The sequence below is a fragment of the Poeciliopsis prolifica genome, unplaced genomic scaffold, assembly GCF_027474105.1.
Source record: "Poeciliopsis prolifica strain line A6 unplaced genomic scaffold, Auburn_PproV2 SCAFFOLD025, whole genome shotgun sequence".
Classification (NCBI taxonomy): Eukaryota; Metazoa; Chordata; class Actinopteri; order Cyprinodontiformes; family Poeciliidae; genus Poeciliopsis; species Poeciliopsis prolifica.
The window spans coordinates 1,721,791-1,742,882 of record NW_026562400.1 but is presented as its reverse complement, the minus strand read 5'-3'; the positions used below and the strand labels follow the sequence as shown (position 1 = coordinate 1,742,882).

Genomic DNA, 21,092 nt, shown 5'->3' with positions numbered 1-21,092 from the left:
GAATAAATTGAAATATTCTTTAATTGCAACTTTTCATGATTTAATTCTAACTGTTATGGTTTAGTTAGCTAAACCTTAATATTTAGAATTGAGTCATACAATGTTGAAATTGAAGAATATTTTAAGTAAAGCACTGTGGAAATAAATGACCAAAATTTATTACAACAGTCTTACTTTCAAAGATGGACAAGCCAGCTGAAGAAGTGGGTGACATCAAAAAGCTTATTTTCTAAAGGTACACATACAGATGAATGGATATTTATTTTAAAACCTAAATTACTTTTAAAAGTTTAAAGGTAATTTCATACGATAAAATTGTACACTGGAGGTTTTAAGAGACAGGAACATTTGCCTAATTCCATGTCCCGGTTATATCTTTCCAAGCTTGAATCTGCAGCTACCTCTTAGTCATTTTCATATCTGGAGATATTTCAGTTTCCCTTTGCATCTACTGTTTAATCTGTTTCTGTTATTGTCCTTTCTTTAAAAGAACTTGCAACAGGGTTGGCTTGCCTACTTAAACATTTTTTTTTATTAGAGAAAGACCATACCTAATGCAGTTAATACTAACTGCATTAAAATGAAAACATTTCCTCCACAAAACATGGTGGATCTCCCTCATACAAGGTGTTATGTGTTCTTATATTAATATTTGTATTATAAAACCAGGCTGTACACTTTAATACATCTTTTAGATGGGAGATTTCTTTTGCATCTCTGCACATTTGATAAAATAAATTTTAAGAATAGTAGAGGGGAGAATAGCTCAAAACCAAAAACCTCAAGACTAAGAGTAGTTTGTTAGGATAAACATAGCTTTTGAAAATAGCATTTAAGCAAGCTTTTTTTTTTTTTTTTTATGTCTGAATGAAAACCAACTCACCATGTTTCAATGTAATTGTATTTTATTTTCTTTAAGCGGACATACATTTTCATTTGACAGATTATTTATTTGTTCATTTGTGGCATCTTTGACCCTGAAAGATTTTGAGAATGTTGTAGTTCGGGGATGTTTATATAATTACAGCTTATCATAAGTGAGAGCAACCAGCCTCTCTGCATAGACGATCTTTGCTTCCGTGTGCGAGCAGTACCAGTAGGAAGGCGCCCGTTGTTAATCGGAGGAGGACGGGACTTCTCGTACGGCGGGCTGGTGAGCGGCAGCGCAGCGGACCGTCATGGACAGGACGGCCGTGGTGAAGGTCGGAGCCGCAGCCAGCGCCAGTGTCTGTGTCGTGTTCGGCGGTGTGGCGCTGGTCCAGTACATCATAGCAAAGAAGAAGCGAGCTGGGAAGAAAACGAGGATCATAGAGATGGTAAGTTAAAGTACTCTCTAACTGCGCTGTTAAATAGCCAAACGTTGATAAGATACAGGAAGTGGGATGTGTGGGCTTCAAAATAAAGCTCTACTACATTTAGATTGGATCATTACCCAGGCTTGTTGGCGACATTTATTATAAAGATCGTTACCGGAAAGAAGACCTCGAGCTTATTTTTATCTGAGCACAGTTTAACTTGGTTGATGCACTGCGCCTGCGCAGCTTGTCCCCCTAAAACGGAATCTGTTAGAGGTCACCAGCCAATTTTTACCGGACAGAAGGACCTGCACACTTTCTTACTTTCATTTCAAAGTCTTAGTTCTCTGAGCTCTTGGTCAGTTCCGCTCTCTACCAACCTCTCATTGCCCCGAAAACAGCTTTTTGCTGCTGTGTTCGCTTGACCAGGCTTCCTTCAGGTTATGCAAGCTTCTGCATCACAAACTTGCATTGCATTCACATGGAAACTGCATAAATAACCCTGAAATTATTTCAAGTTCAGTTAAGCACTATTTAATTGCATACAAATATTATTCGACAAAGCCAAACTTTTTTCTGGGTCCCATGTGCAATAATATTAAATTTAATAAGCTCAAATAGATACACAAGATAAAACAAGAGCAATGAAATACACTTAGCGGTATAGCATTGTAACTTAAAAAGGCATACACCTTCAAAAAACAACAAAAACAATAACAAAACAAAAACCAGTAACAGTGTCATCCTGTCTTATTTTCCAGCACAGCATCAGTTAAGGTAAAGTTAAAAGAAACCATAACACAATACTTTGTCACAATACTTTTTCCAGCTTTGTCAAATTTCCATTGAGAGTCTAACCAGACTTCTCACATAACACTCTTACTTTTTCTACCCTAATAAGATTCACTTTTATTCAGAAACCTGGAAGGTTAAAGTAGAAACTAAATAAAAGCCAAATTACAGGCCAACCAGTTTGTTAGCTCTTCTTTTCTACTAATCCAGTCTTCTAGGAAGGAAATTAAACTGGGACGTAGAAGCGACTGGCTGCCTTACAGAGACAGTTTCCCACTGTGATCCACAGCGTGGAAACTTGTAACCATCTGTTTTTAATGTTTCCTGCTGCTTTCTGTAAGCAAAAACATCCGGACTGAAACAAGTTTATGTATTTAGCACAGCAAAACACACACAAAGACCTGTCAAAGACGATATGTTTTATATCCGTGGGTATTTTCTTAAGTTTGTCTGCTTACCCACAGATTCCACCTCAATAGCTCAAGTTTACAGAAACGAATGTGCTATGGAATTGTTTAAAAAAAGGTTGTAAAAGTCCTGATAGTTTTCTTGAGATAAGTTAGCCTCAGAAAATTTAGTGTCTGCATTTGGGCTTCTTTTGGGAAAAACTAAATGTGGGAAAAGTCTGCTGTCAGTTTCCATAAATAAATGATTGAACTTTTGAATATATTCACATTAATTGAGTTGGAACATTTGTACCAAGAGACAGATTTTTTTAAAATTGTTCATTAACCAATTTATTTATCTGAAGGAAAAATCTGTACTATAAACAACTCTAACTCATTTGTAATATTTTAAGGTTTATTGTACTATTCTTAATTTTTCTGCAGTTACGGTCTCCTCCAGATGAATAAAATAGATTGAAAAATTATTAATTATTTAACTGCACTTTCCTCCCTTTAATTTTGGTCTGACTCACACTGTGAACTTTGATTATGATTAGATTATAGATGAATAAAGGTGATGACAGCATAGCACCGCTTTCTGGATGTATCTCTGAATCAAGTTTCAAGATCATATTTATAACATTATGATCATGCTGCTGACTACTCCCTTTTTTTAATTACTTTTTGTGTTAAAATGCTTACAAAAAGCCAGTGCATTCTCAGTCATACCCAGATACCAACCATGTGAATTGAGTGTGTTTGCAACTCAGGTTTGTTTTGGTACTAAACTGAAAACATACAGTTTTTAAAATAAAAGTTCACTGCATTTACTAAATCCTGTTTGGTTTCATTATCAGTGACAGATGGCCATCATTATCACAAACATAGCAGCTACCAATGTGGTTACAGTAAAAGTAAAAGCTGTAGTCAACCCCTGTAATATAACGTCTTAATATTAACTCAACCAGGAATACAATGCTTCTTTTGCTTTTAATACTTGTAAGCTGGATGCAGATTCATTTAGGTTGTTTTAATGCTGCTTCTCAAGTGTGTTTTGCTCTGTTGACCTCTGTAGGGCAGAACACAGTAAAATGTCCTTCTTTACATCTTCAAGATTTTTCTGCTTGGCTCTGTTGCTCTTTAAAGATGGAGATAAACGTTCCTCTACGGTCTTGGGATTTAGCCTTACTAATTGCACTGTTGTGAATCATATCATTATGTATGTCACTCCTGCTATGTAGAGGTAAGAAGAAGAAACATGCTGTTCTGGTAATAAATACTGATAAAACAGTAGCTGTAAAACTGAATGTTCTGTAGTTGTCAAAAACAGGCAAGACTGATTTAGAGATTGGTTTGGAAAATGTTTAAAATCAGGAAACATTAAAACAATATTTAAAAATGCAAAATCTCTTTGCTGTTTTTTCTCCTATTGTTCATTAAAACCTTTCTAATATCGACATACGCGCAAAAGTCAGATCTGACAAAGAATTTGAAAAGTACTTCTTGCCACTTTTGGCAAGCATGATTTAGTTTTCTATGAGTTAACAAGGATTTGAGTAATGCTGCTTGTTTTTATAATTTGCAGCTTCAAAGAGGTGGGTATAGCTTCCCCGCAGTTTCACCAACATATTTTCTCCAGAATGCTTTATCATTAGAAACATATGGGCTTCATTATCGCAAACGTTGTATCTACCAATGTGGGCACAGCTAAGCATATTTCAACATAATTATATATTTACCGGAATGCTGACATCACACATGCTTGATTGATCAGTTCTGTGGAATATTTATTTAATGTTAATTTTAGAATTTGGGCAATGGGCTAATTAATAATACTGATAAATATTTTTTGTGCTCAAGTAGTCGGTTTGGATTGTTGTAAAAGTTGTATCAGTAGTATATGTAATATAAGGCTGCACAATAACATAAGAAATTGTTATACAGTGAAATAAACTTCAATTTTTCAACCATTTTATTTTGCCAACTAACCTATCATTGTGTTTCAGTCACTAAAATTGTTAACAGGTGTATTGATAAAGAGCTGAATGAGTCACACATTACATAGTGTGGAAGCCTTTGTTTCTGTTAATTATGAAGATTTTTCACTTGTTGGTAATGAAAACATGACATTTAAAATTAGAAAATTATATCATCCCATTAAAAAATAATACAGAATTGTGGGCTTAATAAAAAAGGTTGTTTAATACCTACATAAAAGTTTTTTTATTTTCAAAACTTATCTTTAATCTGACACTCCCTATCATCATCTGATTGCATATTCAAATGTTGTCACAAGTGTTGCTGGCTAAAATCTCTGCAGACCCCACATTCTGCACACAAACTGTTTAGACTTTTACCTTTGCAAAAAATGGCTGCCACAGAACCAGTTTCTTCACTCAGGTTGTGTCTCTGAGCAAGAGACCTTGTCTTTCTAGTTTGTAAAAAAAACATTGCATATATATGTTTAAAAGAAAGGAAAGAAAACACATCTCTAATCTTAGAATATCAGTAGAATCTAGTTTTAGAGTTTTAAAGGTTTTAGTGAGATCACCGAGATACTGCAAAAAGTAGTGAAATGCAGATGCTGCAGCAGTATTATTTGATGATGTAGAAAAGGTGTGGACAGCAAAATTTGCAGCCCTATCAGCAAACGCACAGTTGTATGTCAAAGGTGGATCTGATTAAAGCCACAGTCCTGAGGTTAGTCATCCTTCAAGTTGTGTCCACATCAGTCTTTCACTCTGTAATCTTTGGTTCAACAGTCATTTATCAGATTTGTTCCACACCGGGGTAGCAGTTTTTGTTTTTTGTTTTTTACAAGAACTGATCAGTCGCCTTCAGTGCTTTTATAGTCATTTTGATTTGTTAGCACCATTTTTAGGTTTAGGTTTCTTGCTGTGACAGCCAGATCAGTTTTCAAACAAGTTTGAAAAATCCTTTGTTCAATTAAGCGTTAAACCATTACATCCATCTCTCATGGAAAACAATGTTTGAACCTCATTCTATCAGGGTCCTTGTCTTTTTTTTATAATCTTGAAGGCACATGGTTATTGACAACCACAGTACTTCTTGATTGCCAATGTAACCTTTAATAATGTTTGTAATGTTGTCTTTGCTTATATCTGAAGGTAAGTTTTTGCTTTTAAAGCCAAGCAGATTGAGCAGAAATAATTATACAAAACATAACTAAATGATTATTATGAATTCACAAAATTATTTTTCAAAAGATGATAATTTAAATATTTTTTTTTATTGAAAACTCAACTTTTTTGCTAAAGTCACTCTTGATTGTTGATGCCTGTAATACTTATCATATCAAGAAATTCACAATGTATCAGTAGTAAGATCATTATTTTACTTATACTAAAAAATACCACTTCTAAAGTAATAACATTTGTTTACTGCTATGTAAATTAATAACAGCTGAATTATTCAGTCTGTCTGCTCATGTAGTTAGTCTGCAATTGGCTGCTTAGGGGTTGTTCTTCTCATGGGACATCAGTTTAAAATAGTATGAGCATAATAAATATTTTGGTTTGTTTAATTTTCACACTGACTGCTTTTTGTGGCCATGGCTAAATCTCAAAATATTTAAATTTGTCATGCCTTAAAGAGAAGCAAAAGTGCTTTATTTTTGAGATGGCCAGTTCGCCGGTTGAAAAACTTTCTTCAACCAGCTAACTAGGAATAAGCAGCAATACTTAATTATTCTGTTTTCTTAGTCTCAGAAAGCAACTGTGGTCACTTTATCTCATGGACTTCAAACTACAGAGAAAACATTAGTAGTCTGAAAATGTACGTTCTTATACTCCTGGCATATCTTGAAACCAGTGACCCCATTCCCTGCACCCCCATGCTGATTGATAACCATTTTCTTTCCATAGTCCAGAGAGTCCATATTGTTGCTGCTGATAGAATTTTGGTGCCAGACAATCGACTATTTTGAAGTCACCCTTACTTTTGCTCTGAGCAAACAGAGATTGCCGTTTGCTCAGGTGTCACATTTGGTTCGTTGAACACAAGGAAGAAACAGTGGTTTGTTTTTGTCTGCATTTGAGGTTTGACAATTTAATTTGTCTGCCAGGATTCTCTTGTAATTCAGCATACTGAAAATACTTTTATGCACTTTAGTCACAATCTTTGTACTTCACATAATTCCATTTCCTGTAGTACAAGACTAACTGTTTTTCAAGACCTTATAGTGGAAAGCGTTCAAGGTTCAAGTCTAGCCACGTGTTCCCAGAAATCTGTAGGATGCAATTTTTGGATGAGAAGTCAAATGATCTATTATTTTAAAATGCAGAACTACATTGTTGTCCAATAAGTGTAACTCATCTAAACTTTTGACCCGAGTTTCTCTCAGAATGTTGGTCATGGAGCCCCAAAGTCTTAGAAAGCAGAGGAGCATTTTTGCAGAATTTATATTGCAGTAAATAAAATCTGCCAAGTAAAATTTTGCTCAATTTTGATTTTGTGTAGGAATTAAAACACAAGTCGATTTTGAAAACTTCTAGAAATTGAATGTAACTAGTATATTCACCTGCTATGGCCTGAACTCACAGTCTCACAACTTAGTCCTGGTCTGGATGCATTTCACACCTACTTGTGTTTAGTCAAATATCACAAGGTTTTAAAGTTGATTTCTTAGATGGTCATTATGCTGGCACACTGGAGACTGGAATTCGAAGCACCACTTCTGACAAAGTTTTAAAATCGGAGAACATTTCTTCAGTTGCAATGATCAGAAGTCGACAAGAATCCCTGGACGAGGGGTTTCTTGATCTTGCAGGCCTTTCCTTCAGTGGGAGGAAACCCTGCGTGTGCTCCTTCTGGACCAGTGTATGGTCAGACCCAGTAACTTAACCCTTATGACCTCTAATGTGGCTTCAGGCTATTTATTGCGTGTGTGTATGGAGTAGATTGTGTGTTAGAAATATGAGTATTCAGCAGGCATACTTCTGGAAGCAAGATTTCCCCATCTAATTGAATTTAAAGGTTAGAGGTCAAACTACTGGAAAAAGTCTGGATTACAAACAGCACCCTAACACTGCTGGCCCGTTACCACATCTGTTTGTTGTCCTCTGCATTCACACACACACAACTAGAAGTGTCAGTTTGTTTGTGTGTTTGTGGGGTGGGGAGGGGTTACATTGTCTAATCAGTTTTGGTCAACTTTTCCCACCCTCCTCTTCTCCCCGCCTGTTTCTGTGGATATATAAACCCTGTGCAGACACACAATCTTTTCTTCACTCTGGTTCCTGTGACAACAACAAGCCAGAGGTAAGCTTGTATGTGCCTCGATGCAGATGATTTGCTTACTGAAATACCTGTGCTTGTTTCTTAGAGTGCTGACGCTGGTATCAAGAAAATTAAAAGGGAGTCATTATTTTGGTGATCTGCATTGCAAAAATCCGATGTTGCATAGAAGAAAATATACTCAAAATGCAGAGAAATGTGTATAATATCACGAACATTTAGCAAAATAGTGGCAATTTGTCTGTAATTACTGTCATGTTTCTACAAGCGATGCTTTGAACTGTATCCAACAGCCTGCCCTCTAAAGAAGTTTTTAAACTACAATTTTTATAAGGCTGTAAATTAACATGAAATTAGATGATTTGTATTGCAAATGCATTTGACTCTCAGCAAAAATAAGTTTTTGTAGTTGTTTTGACTCTCCGCTTTTTTTGCTTTTCGATGTAATGTCTTAGTTGAAAAAACCAAACAAACAAAAAATAAAAACGTAATGGTTATTTATAGCTTATGTTCTGAGTATCATGTGTCTGAAGGATCAGAGTAATATATGAGGTGTTAGAAAGTCAAGTTCTGATTGCATAAGCTGAAGCTGAAGCTGTTGGGCGGCTTGGTTGTTTTGGGTGTATCTGCAGTCTTAACTAAATCATTAAGAGTTATATTGCAACTAAATGTAAGTTTGCCAACAACCACTTATTCTTTTGAGAAATAAATTAGCTTGCAGTGGATATCTGGTCTCAAACTAAACTGACCAGCAGGATTTCTTTTGCTCATTTCTGCATCCACAGTCACAAGATTTCTGTTAGAAAGCTAAGAACCCCATTGTACTGATTGTTGGGTCATGTCTGAAATGAGGAACATGATGTTCATTTTCTGCAGCCTGTATATAAGAATTAAAAAAATGGTATACAAAATGACAGGAGACAACATGTAGTCCCTTTGCCATCTGCCACTCCTCTTAAAGCAAATGTAGGTCACAGTTAATGTTGGTGCAAGTCAGTGCAAGTACATTACTCTGATTCCTCATCTGCATCTTAATTTTTGATTTTCTTGTAAAAGGAACAGATTTTTGTCCTGGTCCCAATATATTTAAATCACTGCATTTATTAATTCAGTTGTTTATTTTTTGTATTTTCCCCCTGTCAGGCATATTATACAGAGAATGTGGTTGCCTATGGGTTTTATTTGACTCAATTTTTATTATGTTTTTTTTTATTTTATTTTTGGTGATTTTTTTTCAACTGCTTTTCTATTTAACAAAAGTCTTTGCTCTGTTAAATTTTATTCTTATTTCTGTCTTTCTTTTCTGTGTTTAACTCCAGATGCCTCAGTTTGAGAAACCCACAGTGCACATGAGAGACCCTGAGAGGGTGGAGCAGATCATCTGTGGCCTCATTAAAGGAGGAGCTTCCAAACTCCAGGTACAAATCCTGATATTTGCTCCAACTTACCTCCCCCTTCTCCTTGAAATGTTGCTAGAATATTTGGATAGACACGGTTGTCTCTTCTCATGCCTCGTTGTCACAAACTTCTGATAAGTAAAATGATTTTTGAACATTTTAGGTCATCACAGACTTCGACATGACAATAAGCAAATTTGCAGTCAATGGAAAACGTTGTTCGACTTTGCACAGTAAGTATTACATTTTGAGGTAACACAGAAATGCTACACCTTCATTGGAATCAGGCTGGAAACAGATATTATATTTTTGATATTATCTTTTCACTGCATAGATGTTATTGATAACTGCAAACTAGTGACGGATGAGTGCAGGCAGAAGCTGCTGCAGCTGAAGCATAAATATTATCCCATTGAGATTGACCCTCACCTGAGTACGGAAGAGAAATACCCTTTTATGGTGGAATGGTAATTCTGGCACCTGCAAATCATGTTACCTGTGACCTTCAAAGCTTCTGCAGTGGGACTTTCCTAAAGATGTGTTTGTTTCCAGGTATTTTAAGTCCCACTCGCTGCTTGTTGAGCAGCGGTTAGAGAAGCACAAACTGCCGGAGGTGGTGAGAGAGTCTGACCTTGCCCTCAGGTAACTCCAGAGGATCAGGTGAAGGATGTGGATTTGTTTACTTAGGGTAAACTGATTGCTTGTTTTGTTGCAGAGAAGGATATGAACAGTTCTTTGATCGCCTCCATCAGCACAACGTGCCTGTCTTTATTTTCTCTGCGGGTCTGGGGGATGTGCTGGAGGAAGTCATCAGCCAGGCTCGCGTTTACCACCCCAATATCAAGGTCGTCTCTAACTTCATGGACTTTGATGACAAAGTAAGTCAACAGAAGTATATCTGTGTGCATATCCAAGAAAATATAGACTTTTTCAGTAATACAGGGTTTTACAAAATGCTGCCAACATTTCCAATTTCTTCAAAGTGAGAGAGGTTGAAAGTTCAAAAGGATGAAAAACAAACTCTGCTGTCATATATTCTTTTGTGTGGTACTGAAGTATACTTAGAATGAGTTTATGCTCTATGTGGGTGTGAATTAATGTTTTGTGAAAGGCCTCTCCTCATTAAATACAAAATGCTTTGAGAGAAAAGGTGAAATACACAGCACCTGCCAAATTATCTGATTTCTGTCAACTCAGAATTCAAGTGATGGGTCTTTTTGTCCTGCAGGGGGTGATAAAGGGATTCAAAGGTGAGCTGATCCATGTATACAACAAACATGACAGTGCACTGCGGAACACTGACTACTTCAAACAGATAAGGGATTACAGTAACATCATCCTGTTGGGAGACTCGATGGGAGACCTCACCATGGCCGACGGTGTTCCCAATGTGGAGAACATGCTCAAGGTCGGCTTCCTCAATGACAAGGTAAAACCATTAATCTTTCAAATATTCATGTCTCCTGTTTTTCTTGTGTTTTTTTTTTATATATATATATAAGAAATTCTATTTCCTTATAATCCCGGACATGTTTTATGTGGCAAAAAGCTTGTTCTGAGACAGTATATGTCTTTCCTAGACCAGTAAATAGTTCCTGTGCCCTCTTGAAAAGTCAGTGAAAGTACAATATTTTACTTTTATAAATTTTACAAGTCTTGTGTTGTGTAGATAAAACTGTTTGCAAAAAAAAAAAAAAGATTTGACAGAAATTGATTCTCTTCTCCATTTTGTCAGAAAAAAAATTCAAAATGAAATAGATTTATTTCCTCCATTGCTTTACATTGGAATGACCTTATTTCTCTTTGATTGTTCACATTACACCTTCTGTTAAGCATTTTAAAATTGACTCTTTGATTTTCACCAAAGTTTTAAATCTTTGGTTCTTATTGTTGTATTTTTGTCATTTTTATAGTGGAAGAAAGAAATCAAAGATGTAAAGTATCTGTATTTAATATGGGATACTCCAATCCTGATCTGACAAGATTTGCTTTTGACATAGAGCTGCCTTAAATTTACCAGAAAAACTTTGAAATGGTCGTTTGTGCTTTGTGTTGAGTGAGCAGTGTGCTTTATTTACATTTTTTTTGCTGTTTCTGCAGGTAGAAGAGAACCTTGACAAATACATGGACTCTTATGACATTGTCCTTGTGAAGGACGAGACACTGGAAGTGCCCAATGCTATTCTCCAGAAGGTTCTATAATTCCATTATCCAATCCACAGCCCCTTTCTCTGCTTTCTCATACCCACTGCAGCCAGACTCCTGACCTATGTCTAATTCCTCCACTACTCTAATTTCCGGCCCTCTTTCTTCAAACAAATCTCCTACAGCATTGAAAAAAGACGTTTCTCATCTTCCGATATTTATAAAATCTTCAAAAGCTGCAACAATTGGCTTCTGTTTTTTTTTTAGCTGAAATAACTTCTCATGTTGATTCCCCAATGCGTTCTTTTCTGATAAAAAGAGATATGAGGAAAAAATACAGTTATGCCATCCTCATGGCTTTCACATTATGGCTGTTATTTTTATTTTTTTATATTTTTGATGTAAGATTTGTCCATGATAAAGCAGGTTCAAGCAGGGAGGCATAATGTTACTAGGTTGTGTCATATTGACCTGTTTGTGTACACTCATGTCTGCCAAAGTTAGTATTTTAAAAGTACAAGAAACTATTTAGTATCTAAAGGACCTTGAAAACTATTTCCTGAAAAGCAAGTTGAATGTCTTGCTCTATGGCAGGAGCAACACAATGACAACAGTATTTCTAAAGAAAAATGAAGAATTTAGGTCATACAAATCAAACTGACAGGATCACGACAACTGGGAAATGTATTTTAAATTCTTTTATACAGAAAAAAAATAGAATAGATGTGGCTATAGCTTTGATTTGTTGACGTTGAAAACAGTCTTGTACAAAAAGGTATATTTACATATTTATTTAATTCTGATGTACTAATTTGATATACTTTTAATCCACAAAGGAGGAATAAAATAAATATTTTCATTCTACAAATGAAATATTCATGATGTTCTCAGCATAGCTCATTCACCCAAACACTCTTGCTGAATGTTAGAGATGATGTTTAAACGTGAAGCTGACCTCTTGTGGCTGCTACAATGAATTACAACAGTATAAATAAGTTGATGCCTTTCAGATTTGCTTGTACATAAAGATTCTTTTGTTGATTTTATCTAAGATGTTTCTGGAAAAAGGGGTAAAAAATAATGTTCCTTGTTCTGTAAAACCCAGTATAACACTTGTTCAAGTGTTTTTTTTTAGTCACTTTTTTAAATTCAGTGGTTAAAGTTCAGCACTGCCTCTGATATTTTTTTTCTGGAGTTTCAAAGCTAAATGATCTCCATTTGTTTCAGCATGGTGTTTCCCTTTGATATGTTTGTGTTTTAAATGTGCTGCTATTACCTGCATGTTGCCTTTTCTTATCATAGTGTTTATGTCTGAGAAATGGGAGACTAAAGACATATTTATCATTTAAATGGGGAATACTGTCACATTGTGTATGTGGGAAATTATATGGAAATATATATTGTTTCACTACTTATAATATATTTTCTGACTGTTGTGTTTTATTTTTATAAACTGATGGTTTTCTTTGATGCTGTGAATAAAACATGCAATAAATTTCATGAAGCCATGACTGGATCACAGAACAGAACACCAAAAGTTTATCTGTTTTATTTCAATCTACATCTATTGAATTAAAGAAGCTGTTCTTGATTTATCTAATGTGTTTTCGGGCAATCTGCCTTCTTTTTCAAGATCTTAAAATTTAGCAATACAATATAAAAAGTATGAAATTATATACAATGCAGCATATTATTCAGAATTTTTGTAGAGGAGCTTTGTGACAAGTTATTTTTAAGATATTTTAAATAAATTTCAAACATGAAATTAATACTATGTTAATAAGCAAATTTAATTAAGGATGCATCTATAACAATAAATAGTGTTGTGGTTAGGGGACTTAACTTATATTTTTGTCTTTTAATTCTTTTAATATATTTAAAAGAACATTTCCTAAGTTAATCCTCCCACCCCACATAAATGTGTTCTTTTTTCTTTTTACGTTTTTAAAAAAAAATAAATTTCAATTTTTGTGTAAAAATTTGTGTACATACTATTGCCTACAATAGTGCTTTACTGTTTACCCAATGCAACAAGCGTTTGTTCCTACCTAAATAAATGTGTTGAACACAAAAAGGGGGAAAAAAAATAAAATAAAAGCAAGACTTTTGATTCAATCCAAGAACATGGATATGAAAATCTGATTCAAGTCTTCAAATGTTTTAATCTAATAAAAAACTACCTAAATTGTGTCTGTACTTCTTCCATTGAAATAATTAATTAAATAAATAAATGACCTAAAACCAGTCACCAACAGTTACATTGATTTAGAGTGTTATTTATTTATTTTAAAAGACAAATGTGTCCTTTATTGACAAGCCAGAAATCTATATAGTCTTTATGGTTAAAGCAAAACTTACTTTCCCATGGACCCCTTGGTTTCCGGTCTTGCGCAGTAACTATTCTTCTCCGTTTAGCGTCACTGTCATGACAACAAGACGATGGCTCCAAGCGAGAAGATAAGAAATGTGATGTTTGCGTGAAGCAGGAGTAACAAACGAGGAGTGACGCTTCTTTACAGGTTAGAAACTTGTGAAAAATCCCCGAATGCTTGTTTCCCATGACCGTACATGTCGGTTATATTGGGATACTCCTCCTGACCTACTAGCTTATAGGCAGGGAACTTGGATAGAGAGCTAATTAGCCGCGGCTAAGCTAAAGTTAAATCAGTCGGCTTGACGACAGCTCCCGTTCTCATGCTTAGTATTAAAGCGGACCTTGGACGTGTGTCATCAACTGTTTTTTATTGTTACAACACAAAAATTATGTGTCCCAAGCAAGAAACTGTGAATGAAGCCAAATACTCTCATGTGCATTGGGCTTCCCCAGAGAGTATTGCAGTTGTCCTGAATTGTTTGAAGTTGACCCTTTAACAATAGTGTGCTGTTAATATTTGTAATTTTAGCCATTAACTACACATGAAATAGTGTTGTCATGGTTTCTTGCAGGTCATTGAGACTCATATAAACAAAAGCTGATTGTTTAGGGTTATAGCTTTCACGACACCATATGATATTAATGTTACGCATATATTGTTTTCTTTGGATAATAAACATTTTGTTTTTATATCTGAACTGCTAAATAAAGTCTGCAGAACTAGATTTTTGTTTTCAAATAAACTGTAGAAAAACAAGCATTGTTAAACTCCATGTAAATTGTCCTAACCTCCAGTTATTATAAAACAAATTATCACTCATTTACAGTTTGTCTTTATCAAGTCTGTAGTTGCAAGCATTGCAAATCAAGTTTAGTTGTTAGAATTGTAATAAAAGAAAAAGGTCTTTGTAGATAATTTGCTTTAAAAGTTACTCAGGCTTTAAGGTCAGTGTGCTGAAGATAGGAGGGATTCTCTTTCTCTGGATTAACCGCCTGTTCCACCTGCTCAGCACTTATCAAGTAGAAAAGCTGCTTGCCCCCACCGAGTCGCCTCTTCATTCTCCTCGAAGCTCAAGGTTTGGGTCATGTGACTGACTGCTGTTGTTACCTTAGTAGTGAGCAAAGATATAAAGCTAAATCCTCTTCAGGGCAAAAGGGCTGACTCTGCATTGCTGATTCAAAATATTCCATTTCATTTGCTTAATCCTAAATGTTATATGTCCTCATTGATTGTGTGAACTTTTTTTTTCATTAGAGATATTTCTCTCTGCAATGTACAGACAAATGTTTGTTTCTCATATGCATTGATCAAGATTGCCCCCTCTGCTTTTCACTCTGTCCAGTTGGAGGCGCCATGTCTCTTTTCAAAGCCCGTGACTGGTGGTCAGCTGCTCTCGGTGAGGGAGAAGAATTTGACCAGGGATGCCTGTGTGTCGGAGATGTGGACAACAGTGGTACAGGACATGGTCAGTTTGTCATGATGGTCTTGTCTTTACAACATGCTGACCTGAATGTATACTGTTGAGGTCATGAACAGTAAAATGTTTCTGGATATCCCCCTCTCAACAAATTTTCAAAGTTACATCAGTGTATATTTTGGTATCTACAAAAGTATCTTGCAAAAGTATTCACAGCCTGAATTTTTCCACATTTTGTAACTTTACATCCATTGACTTAGATGAATGTCATTGGAGTTATATGTGAAAGATGTATGTGCAGATTAATGCATAGTAATAAAGTTGAAAAATTATACATGGTTTGCAAAATCTTTTAAAATAAAACTTTTATTCACCCTACACTGATTCAAGATTTGTAGACTCATGTTTTGCTCCAATAACATTTGCAAGTGGTCTGGGTTATAGCTCTACCAGCTTCACATTACCAGCTTCACATTGTCAGAGACAGAAATTCCTAAGACTGAAACTTTGAAAAAGGACAAAGACAGAGAGCATATTTAAAAAGCAAATGACAGAGAACATTTTTAAAAACAAATGATCTCATTTGTTTTTCAACTGGATTTTGGCCTGGACTCTGTCATTCCAAACCATGACTATAATTTGATGACAATCTTCCTGATGTAGCTCTGAATGCGGAGGGTACTGTGCCAAGTCTATTGCATGTTTTCTTCCAGTATTGCCATCCATTAAGCTGTCGCTGTAAAAGAAAAGTGCATTCAGATCACAGTTCTGCCATGTTTCAGAGTCAGAGTGGTGTGTTCATGGGGATATTTCTGCAGTTCCTCAAGAATAACCTAATAAAAGCCCGCCTAAATATAGTTAGTAGTAATTTCTGTTTCCCTTCTGTCTTATTAAATGTCTTACAGACAAGATTGTTGTGGGCAGCTACATGGGGATGCTGCGAATTTTCTCCCCAAATGCCAATAAGCTGAGCAATGGTGGCGCAGCTGATGCACAGCTCCTGGAAGTTCAACTTCAAAATGCCATTATTCAGGTGGAAGTTGGGAAGTTTGTCTCGTAAGTATTTACCTAGAATCCAGATCAAATAGTAAAAAGGAACATGGGGTGATGCATTGTGTAGTTTGTTTGCCTCATTTGTAGTATTTTCTGTGTCATTTGAGGGAAAACTTGAGGTTTCAGGACATTTATTTCGTAACTCACATATCCAACTTTCATACATTGTTGTGTCTAATTTTAGTGAATCACAATGATTAACGTATGCATTTGCCAACTGAATAAGTGAAAGCAGTGCATCACTGAAAGCTGGTCTTCTCATCCATTTCTCTCTGCAGTCTCATCAAGTCACAGGCATGGTTGAACAATTTTTAAATTGTCAGAAATGTTGTATTTCACAAGCTATACTGCTACAGAGCCGCTTTTGTCAAATACTTTGCTCTCTGGGGTCACCATACCTCATTGTGATTGTTGTTTTAATATTCGTATTTTAAATATTGTTATTATTTGTTTTCTCTGTGTGTTTACTTTGATCATTGTGTATCGCCTAATGGTTTTATGCACGTTAATGTCTGCAAAACACTTTGTGTTACACTTAGCTATATGTAAAGTGCTCAGATAAAGTTTGATTTACTGCTTGATACGTATAAGTGGGCATGAGATTCTTTTCCATATTTTCATACAAAAATCTCAATCGTATTTCTATCTGACTCGATAAAAATATGTCTACCCGAATTGTCTTTTACCTCCCTTGCAGTCTTGCTCAATGTGCATAGTGGCAATATAAACTTTAGTTTTCATCCACCCCTATATATCAGAGTTCCAGAAGTTGTGAACTTTGAAGCTGTTGTGACTAAGATAAAAACTATTTTCTTTTTACGGTTATGAAAATCAACTTGCATATGCTTAACAGCTTGTCGTCATGCCTTGGTAAAAATGGGCCTTTAAGTCACATTTTTTTGTTATTTGATTCAGATACCGTGGTGCTCTTGGAATGTAAGCATGCACTTTCTAACAATATGTCTTGGCTAAAAGTGAATAAGGTTGCTGCCTGATACACTTCAGAGTTGCATGGTGTTGTAAATACTTCGGATTTTACAAAAAATGTATCAATATGTTGGCCTCAGACATAACTGTCAGATTTGCTTCCCTGTTTTGACATTTTTTTTTGTACTACTACCTCACATGGCGTTTTTGTGGCTATGCAGGAACAGACATTTCTTGGAAAAGTTGTGGTTTATATTGAAGGCCTCCCACATCATCACATTGGGGGCAAAATCCAACTAAATCAGCCTGCTTGGAACATGTTATGTTTTTCAACATGTGTTTTTTTTTTTTGAGACAACACTCTTCAGAGGCTGCAGGGCGTTTTGGAGGTTGTCGTTGAGGAATGCTGTGGAAGTCAGGCTGAGGTGGGCAGATGGTAAAATGTTTTGTTTCAGCAATGACAAGGTCAATTTTCAAGGGTTGGGATCCAATTTTTACTTCTTTGTTGCCCCCACATGCAAAACAAATAAAGAGAAATAAAGAGTTATTGAAAGTTAGAAAAGCTGCTTTTGCTTTGCTGAGTTCAAAAAGAGGACTTCTTTGTGGTTTTGTGGTGAACTATATAAAAAACTAGGATTAACTTCACTGGAATATCACCTACCACACAACTGTAAGCAGTGTTTAAAACAAAATGGACCAGCTGTTAAAGTAATTATTTTACAAGTGAATGTTAAAATAAGTCTGGATTCTATCCTGAGGCTGAAAACATGAGTTTTACCACAGAGGCAGGAAGCATCTGCCTTTCTGGAATATCTGAGGACAGAACTGCTGGGCCTGCATGTCTGTGCCTATTGTTAGACACCTCTTATCCAACGCACAACTAACTGGAGCTGTTTTGTTTGAATCTATCCTCCTTTAAGATTTGAGCTTCTAAAGATCAAAATATTGATCAATAACCACATATTCCAGTTTTTATTTTTTATTCAAAAGTCAGTATTTATGAAATTGCAATAATATTGTTCAATAAAATTCCTTTTAGGTGTTCAGACCTCCTTCATTTGGCTGTTCTTCACCCAAGGAAGCTGTCAGTTTACTCTGTGACAGGTAACAGACACCTTCACATAGCTACTGATCATATAATTTTTGCCATCCATGCCTTTTTTGTTCTCTTTGTTGTTCAGGTACTTCAGGGAATGTGGAACATGGAGATCAGTACCAGCTGAAGTTAGTGTATGAGCATAACCTGCAAAGAACAGCCTGCAACATGACGTATGGCACATTTGGAAGAGTCACAGGTAGTCACTGCTTTGTTATCCTTCTGGGTTGTAGTTGCCTGCTGAAGAACTGTTGGCACAACTTTTTGCTGTATGTGTATCCAGATTTTAACTTTTTTTTGGTAGCAGGTAAAAGGGTGTGTCTTTATATTTACTGAGTACTTTCTCTGAAAATTTTCACTCCTACTTTTATTGAAACCAACTTAAATTTCAAACAATCAGAGGAGGATACAGATTTTCTCCCCCACAAATCATCATTTGCTTCCATGCTATTGAATAAAATCAGATTTAAAAATTAATCCTAAAATTAGATCTGGGCTCATAGCAGGTAGTTGGATATGTTACCAGCTATGTTTGGCTTACGTTCTAAATGCTCTGTGTGTTGTAAAAGTAAGACTATTAATCACCCCATGATAACACATTGTGTTGTAAGTATCATGCTGTGGGAACGCTTTTCTTCAGCCTAATCGAGGAAGCTGTTCAGAGTTGATTGGAACATGGATGAAAGTAAACACAAGGTGATATACAGAAAACAGGAAGGGCTCAGTCAAAGTCCAGAGTAAATGCATCAAAATAAATATGTAGAAAAACTCTCAATCTAATTTGACTGTGTTTGAGATCTTTTGTGAAAAAAAAGGGACAAAAATTTTAGCCTCTAGATGTGCAAAATAAGAGTCACGCTCTAATGTTGAATATCCTGTATACCTTCCTTTATTGGAATAAATGTGCATGAGTGAGTGTGTTTCTGTAAAAGGGGCAGTGGCAGCACCTGACAAATGCATGAAAGTTTGAAGCTGTGTGCAAGGAGCAAAGGAGAGTGAGAGGGCACATACAACTGCTCCATCTTTAGTTCACCGGACTCTCGGAAAAACCAAGTAGGGGAAAGCCCTCAGTTAGTCAGCGCCCAAGGAAAACACACACACAGACACACACGTGCACACAGACGCACAGGGAACCCCCTTTAAAGTACAGAAAATGACCTTTTTAAATAAAGGCTTTATTGTCGAGGTGTGTGTGTGTGAAGAGAGCTGTTGCCAGACACTGTGGCCTGGCATGATGAGCCCGTCTTTCACTTTGTATTTAGAGAGCCTGGGTGTGTGTGTGTGCATGTGTGGAAGTGTGTATTTGATTGATAGAAAGAGCAGCCTGGGCTCATTAAAACCAATACCTCAGCATTTACTCAAATCACGTGCAGCGTGCATGCCACAAACCAATGAATGTGACTTTGTCTGTGCAGACTTTCTGGTATTACAACACTGTGGAGCAGGTCTTGGATATGTCAACTGAGGTCTCGCACAAAATCAAGCTTTTATATGTATGAAGTGCATTTTCCCATCTAGGCATGAAGCCCAGATTTCAAGCACTTTAGACCCAAGTAAATTCATCTTAATGGTATTTTCAGATAAACCCCATTAAAGTAATAACTTTGAGTCTGAAATTCAGGCATAAGCTCATAAACCATATATTTATTTTGATAATTATTTAAAGTAAAATCGATCAACAAAAAATACACTGCCCCTTTCATAACTAAAACCCTCCTCTTCTTTTCGCTTGTGTGTTACATCTCCACTAGATGGCACTGAAACGTCAGAAGTTCAGTCTCCAATGAGCGTTGTGTGATTTGAATGAATGGGATGTTGTATTGCTTCTTGAAGGGGGGATCCCTTTTTTCTCCCCACCACTGCATAGAGCTCATAGTTAAGCTGGAGAACAATCTTACATTAGCAGAAGTTTAACTTCTGTAATTTAAAATTCAAAACTCCACAAACATAATTTTACATGTCTTCTTAGCATTATTATTATATATTTTTTTTCTTCTGTTGATCATAGTAGTTTGCAAAATTCTTAGCAGAAATTCAGAAATGATGCAGAGACATTGCATTTACAATACAATAACTGGTTGAATAACTATTTGTTGTTTCTAACATTGGTTAAATTAGGCTGCACAGTGGTACAGTTGGCAACACTGTTGCCTTGGTTTATTTTCAACATTCATGAGTTCTCTCTGGGTACTGCAGATTCCGCTGTCCTAATTAGTTACTATCTCTCTAATTGCTATGGCAAATAGGTATAGGCAATGAATGATACAATTAAAAACACACTCAGTGATTAACAGACACTGTTGGGTTTCCTTTGATAGGTTACTGAACAAGAAAAGGTGCACAGAGCAACCAGAGAAACCTGGTGTCAATAAATGTAATTTGTGTGACAGTGTGTTCAAACTGTGCCTTAATACGCAGAAGTTGGTGTGCGTGGGAATGTTTTTACAAGACGTGTCTGCTGCTACACGTGAGTGTGTCAGTGTGTGTGTGGTGGCCTATAGTAGCAGCCATTTAGCAGTGCTGTAGGCGCTGTAATAGCAGCTCTGCACTAATACAGCTCTAATGACTGAGCTGCCTCTGGGTTTGGGTCACATTCAGGCCACACACACACACAAACCCCAAAGTACGTACCGGTCTTTACAAGCTTAGACAAACGCACACACACATATATACACGTGCACAAACATGCATGCACAAAACAAAAAAAAACATGGGCACACACTCTGACATATACAGTCAGTGTGTTTCTCACACACTCTCATGTTCTCACACAGAGGTGAGGCACTGCCCTCTGCAGCGTGCAGCCAGCCTCTGTTCTTTGTTGGCGGCTCATTTTAACATTTCTTTTCAATCATACTAATAATACAGGCCTGTTTCCTCTACTGTGTCTGACTTGTGGTGCCCTCATGCTAGGTACGTGAGCACACTTGATATTATAGCAATGAGTTCTACC

The 21,092-nt window shown here is 36.2% G+C and overlaps 2 protein-coding genes across 5 annotated transcripts in view; both read left to right on the top strand.

Annotated features, from left to right (window-relative positions):
• The first annotated feature begins 1,178 nt into the window (after window positions 1-1,178).
• Window positions 1,179-12,800, top strand: nt5c3a (5'-nucleotidase, cytosolic IIIA). 2 transcript variants are annotated; one of them, XM_055047082.1, is made up of 8 exons: window positions 1,179-1,316; window positions 9,049-9,147; window positions 9,290-9,359; window positions 9,461-9,593; window positions 9,679-9,768; window positions 9,842-10,004; window positions 10,355-10,555; window positions 11,227-12,800. In XM_055047082.1, exons 1-8 carry the CDS (start codon window positions 1,179-1,181, stop codon window positions 11,326-11,328), a joined length of 996 nt encoding a protein of 331 aa, XP_054903057.1. In that variant the 3' UTR covers window positions 11,329-12,800. The 2 variants fall into 2 exon arrangements, with proteins under 2 accessions (XP_054903057.1, XP_054903058.1); XM_055047083.1 differs by lacking the exon at window positions 1,179-1,316 and adding an exon at window positions 7,724-7,753.
• Window positions 12,801-13,686: 886 nt separating this feature from the next.
• Window positions 13,687-21,092, top strand: part of bbs9 (Bardet-Biedl syndrome 9) — a 143,845-nt gene continuing 136,439 nt past the window's right edge. For all 3 annotated transcript variants that reach the window (XM_055047276.1, XM_055047275.1, XM_055047277.1), the window contains exons 1-5: window positions 13,687-13,790; window positions 14,989-15,111; window positions 15,969-16,119; window positions 18,083-18,147; window positions 18,225-18,338. In XM_055047276.1, coding sequence (XP_054903251.1) covers window positions 15,000-15,111; window positions 15,969-16,119; window positions 18,083-18,147; window positions 18,225-18,338 — 442 coding nt within the window. In that variant the 5' untranslated portion in view covers window positions 13,687-13,790; window positions 14,989-14,999. The remainder of the gene's footprint in view (window positions 13,791-14,988; window positions 15,112-15,968; window positions 16,120-18,082; window positions 18,148-18,224; window positions 18,339-21,092) is intronic.